The sequence below is a fragment of the Dryobates pubescens genome, chromosome 1 (assembly GCF_014839835.1).
Source record: "Dryobates pubescens isolate bDryPub1 chromosome 1, bDryPub1.pri, whole genome shotgun sequence".
Taxonomy (NCBI): Eukaryota; Metazoa; Chordata; class Aves; order Piciformes; family Picidae; genus Dryobates; species Dryobates pubescens.
Window position 1 is genome coordinate 24,991,528 of NC_071612.1, and position 8,209 is coordinate 24,999,736.

At 47.0% G+C, this 8,209-nt stretch overlaps 1 protein-coding gene across 1 annotated transcript in view; it reads right to left on the reverse strand.

Annotated features, from left to right (window-relative positions):
• The window catches only part of RAP1GDS1 (Rap1 GTPase-GDP dissociation stimulator 1), a 107,525-nt gene extending 100,326 nt beyond the window's left edge, over window positions 1-7,199 (reverse strand). Inside the window, exon 1 of the mRNA XM_054163091.1 lies at window positions 6,924-7,199. Coding sequence (XP_054019066.1) covers window positions 6,924-6,927 — 4 coding nt within the window. The 5' untranslated portion in view covers window positions 6,928-7,199. The remainder of the gene's footprint in view (window positions 1-6,923) is intronic.
• Between the last annotated feature and the right edge of the window lie 1,010 nt (window positions 7,200-8,209).

Here is an 8,209-nt window from a genome sequence, read left to right on the forward strand (position 1 = left end):
CAGCTTTAAAGGCTCCTTGAACCACAGCCATTTGTTCCAGCGTTTACAAATTCTACTAGGCATATCTGGAGCACATGTAAATTTTAGTACACAACAGCTATTTTTCGAGCTAAAAGGAAGATCAACATTGATAAATCTGTGGCTTTTAGCTATCATTACAGTCATATTATACTAAAACACATTTTGTTTGTCTGCCATTATAGTAAAATTTGCAGACAGAAACAATTTTCTAGGCCACATTTAACCAAAAAGAGGACCTGAAAGATTGTTCTTCCAGTGAAAGCTACTACTTGTAAAACCCCTCACTAGGAAAGATGCTACTTACAAAATCCCTTACTAGGAAAAGCTCCCTGAAAGCTCATTGGAAAAAAAATTCTCCATTAGCTGAAGAAGACACATGAACATTTTAAGACTCCTTATTTCTAGCAGTTTAGGTGTTCCTAATCTATTTTATCTAGACACAAGTCAGAATCTGAAATGCAATACCTCCACCAGTATCAAGACAGCAGGGATGCTCGTCTTCTTGAACACACCGCATGTGAACAGATCCAGGTGGACTAGCCACAGTGCAAAGTGGGTTTTCTCTTATGTAAGTAACTGGGTCACTATCTAATGTCCCTGCGTTATCCTAAATCATGAATTACACCCTGCAACAGAGTTAAGAAGGGATAACAACCAACCTGCTTGACAGATGGCATAGATGAATAGCCATAGCTTTTTCTCCCCTCAAATGGTGACGGACACCACTCTCCCCTTTATTTAACAAATGCTATTTTATGGGACAATCTTTCTCTCTATCTAACAAATGCTATTTTATGGGACAATCTTTCTCTCTATTTAACAAATGCTATTTTATGGGACAATCTTTCTCTTTTTTTCTTTTTCTTCTCCTCTTAAGATATTTATAAATGATTAACTTCTCGGAACTTCCAGAAATACATCAGCTTTACTTGAGGACGATGGAATATTATGAATCTTCTCAAGGACTGTCAGATGGTACTACAAAAGAAGACAGTAAAAATTATCTCTTTGCTTTTATACCACAACTGTGTTTGAACTATTTTTCTTTTCCTTGTGTGAGGGTGGAGGGCACAGACTAGAATTCTTCATTTCTTTCTCCTGTTTCCTATGTTGTTCCACTCATCCATCTATTCTCCTTGCCTTTCCTCTGTTTCTAGTATTTCTATCACTCCACAAGTTCCCCTAAAGGGATTTTTGTTCCCTTCTATTCCTGTCTTGGTAGCCTTCTCATTTCCACTGTTTCCAGTTTGATTCCTTCAGGTTTCAGCTATTCTTTTACCCTTTCCCTTTCCACTGTTATTTTGATGCTAACAGAAAGCCAGATGTTCCTCACAGACTTCCGAAACTACATCTGAAAAACCTGTTCTCAGGAAACAAACTTGTGAATGAAAAGATGAAGACAAAATTGGTTGGTTTCAGTCTCATGTAACAAAAGATCACAAATACTGGCCAGAATACTGGAACATTATTCATTAAGGAAGTTCAGCCAGACTAACTTAACCTCTCTGGCTGCTTCAGCAGCACACTGGGGGCAATCACAGTGCACCTGCAGGACAGCCAAAGGAACAGGCCTAGCCAACATAGATTTAGGAAGGGCAGATCCTGCCTGACCAACCTGATTGCCTGAGGAGGTGGTGGAGTCGCCATCATTGGTGGTTTTCAGGAGGAGACTTGATGGGGTGCTTGGTGCCATGGGTTAGTTGTTTAGGTGGGTTGGATTGGTTGATGGGTTGGACACGATGATCTTGAAGGGCTCTTCCAACCCAGTCTATTCTATTCTATTCTATTCTATTCTATTCTATGATCAGGTGACCACCTGGTGGATGTGGGGCAGGCTGTGGATGTAGTCTGCCTGGACTTCAGCAAGGCCTTTGACTCCATCCCCCACAGCAAACTCCTGGCCAAGCTGTCAGCCCCTGGCTTGGACAGCAGCACTCTGTCCTGGGTTAGGAACTGGCTGGAGGACCGAGCCCAGAGGGTGGTGGTGAATGGTGCCACATCCAGCTGGAGGCCAGTCACTAGTAGTGTCCCCCAGGGATCAGTGCTGGGCTCAATCCTATCTTTACTGATGATCTAGATGAAGGGATTGAGTCCACCATTAGTAAGTTTGCAGATGACACCAAGTTGGGGGCAGGTGTTGATTTGTTAGAGGGTAGGAGGGCTCTGCAGAGGGACCTTGACAGGCTGGACAGATGGGCAGAGTCCAACATGATGTCATTTAACAAGTCCAAGTGCCGGGTGCCGCACTTTGGTCACAACAACCTCATGCAGTGCTACAGGCTGGGGTCAGAGTGGGTGGAGAGCAGCCAGGTAGAAAGGGACCTGGGGGTGCTGGTTGACAGCAGCTGAACATGAGCCAGCAGTGTGCCCAGGTGGCCAAGAAGGCCAATGGCATCCAGGCCTGCATTGGGAATAGTGTGGCCAGCAGGAGCAGGGAAATCATTCTGTCCCTGTACTCAGCACTGGTTAGGCCACACCTTGAGTATTGTGTCCAGTTCTGGCCCCCTCAATTTAAGAAGGATATTGAGACACTTGAACATGTCCAGAGAAGGGTAATGAGGCTGGGGAGAGACCTTGAGCACAAGGCCTATGAGGAGAGGCTGAGGGAGCTGGGATTGTTTAGCCTGGAGAAGAGGAGGCTCAGAGGAGACCTTATTGCTCTCCACAACTACCTGAAGGGAGGCTGTAGCCAGGTGGGGGTTGGTCTCTTCTCCCAGGCAACCAGCACCAGAACAAGAGGACAGAGTCTCAAGCTGCACCAGGGGAGGTTTAGGCTAGAGGTGAGGAGAAAGTTCTTCCCAGAAAGAGTAATTGGCCATTGGAATGTGCTGCCCAGGGAGGTGGTGGGGTCACTGTCCCTGGAGGTGTTCAAAAGAGGACTGGACACAGCACTTGAAGCCATGGTTCAGTTAGTCATGAGGTGTTGGGTGGTAGGTTGGACTGGATGATCTCTGAGGTCTTTTCCAACCTTATTAATTCTATGATTCTTTGAGGATCCTGAAGTAGCAAAAGGTTGCAGTCTAAACAGAGTTTCCTGCCTGTGTTTTACAGACAAGACTTTTCCCCAAACCATTCTCATTTTTAGGAAATGCTAATGCAACATTTTACACTGGATGAAACTGGTGTATTCTGGCTCACTGGAGCTAATATGCTGGTGTTGCTGGAAATCTCACTGTTTTACCAAAAACTTGAAAAGAATTGAAAAAAAAATACTTTGTGCACTTGCTGTATATCCTTCCCAAGCAGTTTATTAGGTTGACTTGCATTTCTCAGGAGAAAACTAGCAAAAGAACTCTCAAGGTAGAAGTTTTTTTCATTAGCTTTTATTCCTCTCACATCTAAGGCTGCTGGTTTTTAACAAAAGGGAGGCAGGTTTATTCCTGTCTTCCCAGAAGCAATTTTGCACACAGCCATGACTGAAGGTACATGCTCCCCTGCCTCCTTTAGTTCCTGAAGTGATGTACAGAAGACAGGCAGTGTCCTGTTAGAGCCTGACCTGTGGGGCTGTTTGGATTTGGTGTTTGGTCACCACCAGGTTGGCCCCAAAACTTGATCATCTAGTCCAATGCCCCTGCTAGAGCAGGATCACCTACAACAGGTCACTCAGTGACTCCTTTAGACAAATCCTGATGCAATAAACTGACCAAAGCAAAATGGAACGTGGAAATCCAGCCCCTTGCACCAGATTCCTCTCCATTCTGAGAGGAGCCAGGTCCCTGTTCCCAGGCCAAACATCTTCTCTCATGGCAGAGCAGAGCTCCTGGACACCACAGGTGGAGGAGGGAACTAGAAATAGTTCTTCTCTTTCTCAGTGCTATTTGAGAATGGCTGCAGTTAGACTTTATTCAACAGTTATTATGCTTTAAAAAAATCAAGTTCACACAAAAGTATCACGCAAACATTCCTTAAATAACTGCTGGCGCTCAGGCAGAACTGAGCCTCGACAAATAAATCCATCTGTGTTATAGCTGGTGTACCTTACACAGCTTGTCACTGGGTCTAGCAGGTTGCTTCCAGTTTGTTGTCCAACTAAGCACCTAATTGTGTATTAAGCTTGAGAGTAGAAGGTGCCTTCTGTTTCCTGATAACGAAACCAGTGCTATCAAAATGGAAGGATATTCATTTACAAGTTTACACTATCACAGACCCTAAGATCAAAACTTCACACAAACTGGTATAAGCCATAAAAAGAATTGTGGTCTGTATTTGTCTTCTGCATGAACACTCTTGTATGAGGTATTACTCCACCTTTTGCAGCCTATGGATTACTGGTGGAATAACTGCAGCCTGCTTACAGTCTGTCAGTTCCACAAGACACGGCTCTAAAGAGGAAAGATTTGCTTGAATACAGTGTTTGCACGAGTATACCAGTTGTAGCAAAATTTCAACCCACCACAGCTTTTTTGAGGTTAAAAGAAGAATTGACTGGGGAAAGGGGCAATTCATTGTAAAACTGAAGTATTACACTAGTAACTGAGAAGATAAAAATCTGTAATTGTTCTTGCAAAAGAAGTACTGGTGGGTGCACATGTCATCTCAAGGATTTAAAGTGCTCTACTGCCAGGACTATTTAAGGCAACCTGCCTCTTCAAGCCAAAAGTTGAATATTGTTTAAACTGTACTCAGTCATAACTTTAAAAACTATAAATGCAAGCAACAAAAATGATAATTTTGGAAAGAACTGACACTAATGACAGGAAAACACTCTCCTCTAGGAGGAAACAGAAGCCATGAGAATGTCTTCAGAGGACTACACCCTTGAAAGCAGAGTAGCTGCAGAGATATTTCTATACAGTAAAGTAATGCAGATCCATGTATACCTAATGTCTTTTTAACAACAGAAATCTTTTGATTGGAGTTAGGTTACACTGGAGTTCCACTTTGTATCATTAGTATACAAACCAGCTAATACCACACCAACTTTCATAAATAAAGAATACATCATATGTGTAACTGCAAGACATAACTACAGTCTGTCACAAACACTTGTTTGTTGAGTACAACTTATGGAATGATACACAAGATACAGAAAGAGCAAGTTAACCCTTGATTGAATCTTAAAGATGTTCAGCTTTTGTGCAGTACATTACTAAAAAAAAATACTATAGGCTGAATGGACTGAAATATAAATCTTAAACTTGGGAAGTCATTATCAGTCGCTAGCCAACATGAAACTAATGTCAGTCTTTGACACTTGGAGTAACAATATCTGCTGCCTCGATTCAAAAAACAGTGGAATCAGGCCCTGATAGATGAAGTGAGGGGGGGAAAAATTCCTCTCTTTTCACAAGCAATCCTTCCGGCCAATTACAGGTAAGTGCTGATGGATTTTACAGGAAAACCACTTCAGTCTTCCTGAAAAGAACTGTAACTACTCTTACCTATGCAGGAAGCCATAACAGAATCTCACAGAGTTTCACAAATGTACCTGCAACCAACGCACAGCCTCACCCAAAAAGGACTGCTGTGCTCATTCTGCACAAGCTTTTCAGAACAGCTTTCAGATGAGGCCCTTAAGTTTTTATTTTGGAAGCCAAAACAGAGTTAGATACAACTAGACTTTGACCAGTATGATGAGTAATTCTACTTTGTGAATGGAGGCAAGAAACATCACACAAACTAAATTCTGATGTTTTTTTCACACCTACATGAAAAGAAAAATCTTCACCATGCTGTTAACAGTTTTACCTAATTCCGATGAAAGCTGATAGTTTATTCCTTATGCCTGACCCTGGCAGCTTCTAATTTTAAAATTTCCACCAAAGGTTCTTCATTATTTTAAAGGAGTTAACCAAGTATTTATCTGAGACACTGCCACCGCTTCTTGCCATGGAAACTTCCAGTTAAAAGTGCAAGATGTGTGATCTGCAAAGAAACTACTGATTTACCTAAGGCCACAGGAAGTGCTGATGTCAAACCCAAGCAGAATCCAGGAACTTGCACCTCCTTACCCTGGTTGCAAACAACAGCTCCTTGGCCCTCCAGATCTGCAGCCTAGGTCCTACCATTGTATCTGGCAGGCTGGCTGAATCTTTGACAGCTCAAAGTGAGGCACTCCTTACCCATCTCTGGGATCTATATTATAGTAAGATTTACGCAAAATCTGTTTTACAGCAGCTGCTTAACACCAGGAGAGCTGTAGGGCGTGCAAGAGGAAGGGGTGGAGAAGGCAAGAGATAAATCATTTAACACTCTGCAAAGAAAAACCAAATACTGTACTTTGCAGATTCACATGGCATGTGTTGGAAGCTCCATGCAAGTGGAGATCAGTGTGAAACTACTTAATTTACAATCTTAAGATAAAAAAGGCAGAAGTAATATGGCTGCATTTGTACGTATGACTAATGCTCTTTCCAAAAGCCAGAGAAATACAAAGATCCTTGTGTCTTCCAGAAACAATGAATGGAGATTGCAAAATAATCTCCTAAACCTATTACCTTAACTGTCTCCATTATGCAAACAGTAACTGGGAAAGCGTCCTGGGGGTGCCTTACATAACTCCTTGCTCCGAACCCCCCTTCGCACTCGGGGAAATTCTTTTTCCTCCACCCCACTTGAATTCATTCTCCAGACCAGGAGTGCCGTGCGGCGAGTACCCCGAGGCTGACTAGCCGGGCGCCGGGCTGGGGCAGAGCTGGCCGGCCGGCACCAGCGCCGGAGCCACAAAAACTTCGCGCCGCAGGGGCCGGGCACTGGCCACGGCAGCGCTGGAAGGGCTCGGCGGAGACCCCCGTGCCGTTCCGACCCTCCTCCAGAACTAAGACATGAGGAGAACGAAGGTGGCCGATAAGGAAGTTGCACCAGTCGCCCCTCCCCGCCTGCCACAGACAAGCGGGCGGCGGCCTCCGGGGGCAGAGGGGCGGCGGCAGGAGGCTGCACGATGCGGGGCTGGGGCGACTTACCCATGGTGCCGCGGCGGCCTTCTCCTTCTCCTCCTCCTGCTGTTGCTGCTTCGGCCACCTCTCCGCCAGCGCGGAGGGAGCCGCGGGAGGCGTGTGCGCGGAGCGGGCGGGCGCGGCAGCAGCGCGGAGCCTGCGTGCGGCGGGGCTATGAGTCAGGGTAGCACATCCGGGCAAGGCCGCCTGGGAGACACCCCGCCCGCCCGGCGGCACCCTGCTGCCGCTGCCGCCGCCGCCGGGGAAGGGCGGGCAGCCACGGTGGGAGGAGGCGGTGCGTGAGCCGGCGGCAGCGCCCTCGGCCGGGAACGAGGGAACTGAGGGGCGGGTTCCCACGGGGAACGGCAGCTCCCGCCCCGCTGCGCCGCCCCAGGCCTTCTTTGTTAGAGGGGCCGCCGGGATGCTATGGCGGTGAGGGAGTGAGGGGCGCTGGGCCGACCCTTAGGAACGGCCGCGAGCGCAGCGCGTGCTGACTGCCCCACCCCGCTCCTCTGCTGGCGCCTGAGGGCGTTCCGTTATTTTCCCGCCGCCCTGCACCTGTCCTGCGGGCAGAAGGAGCTGAGCTGTTACCTATGAGGCGGCGTAGGGGACGTGTCTGCCCCCCTAGTCATCCCTAGGTGTTCCGAGGAAGGCAAGCCGCCTCGGCTGCGGCTTGTGGTCGGGGCTGCTGGATGGTGAGGGAGAGCGGAGCTGAGAGTGGGCTAGGCAGTGGGGCAAGGGTCGGTGGTCTCTGGGTGGGAAGGCAGCCGTCTCTTGGATGGTACGGCAAGGCGCGGGCCCTGCCGAGGCTCCCTGGCCGCAGGGCTCCAGCAGCCCTCCGCCGCGGGGTCGAGACACAAGCTGAACCTACCAGAAGGGGTGGTCACGTTTAAGAATACAGGATCAACTTGCGGAAATCTTGCTAAAAGGAGGAATTAAGGTGAATGGAAAAGCAGATTTTAGGTGGGCTGTGTGAGGGAGGAAAAGAAGCCCCGGCAGGAACTGCCAGGTGAACTCCGGTTGCTGTCCATTTTGTTGAACCAACAGTATAAATTTACCTGCAAAACTGGCAAGGTAGTTGAGTGGAAGGCATTTTAAACAAGAAAATGGGTCACACTGTATTCAGTGTTCCTTTCTTTCCACCCTGGGATCCTCATCTCTATAGTGCAGGGAACAATGTGGAACTGTTCGCTGTTACAGCCCTGGAATTACAGTGCTTTCATTGGGAACCATTTATGGGTGGTGGTTGATGATAACCGAGGAGCTCTGGTAGCATTTTCACCTTTTCTAGACCTTTGCATATTTATGTACTC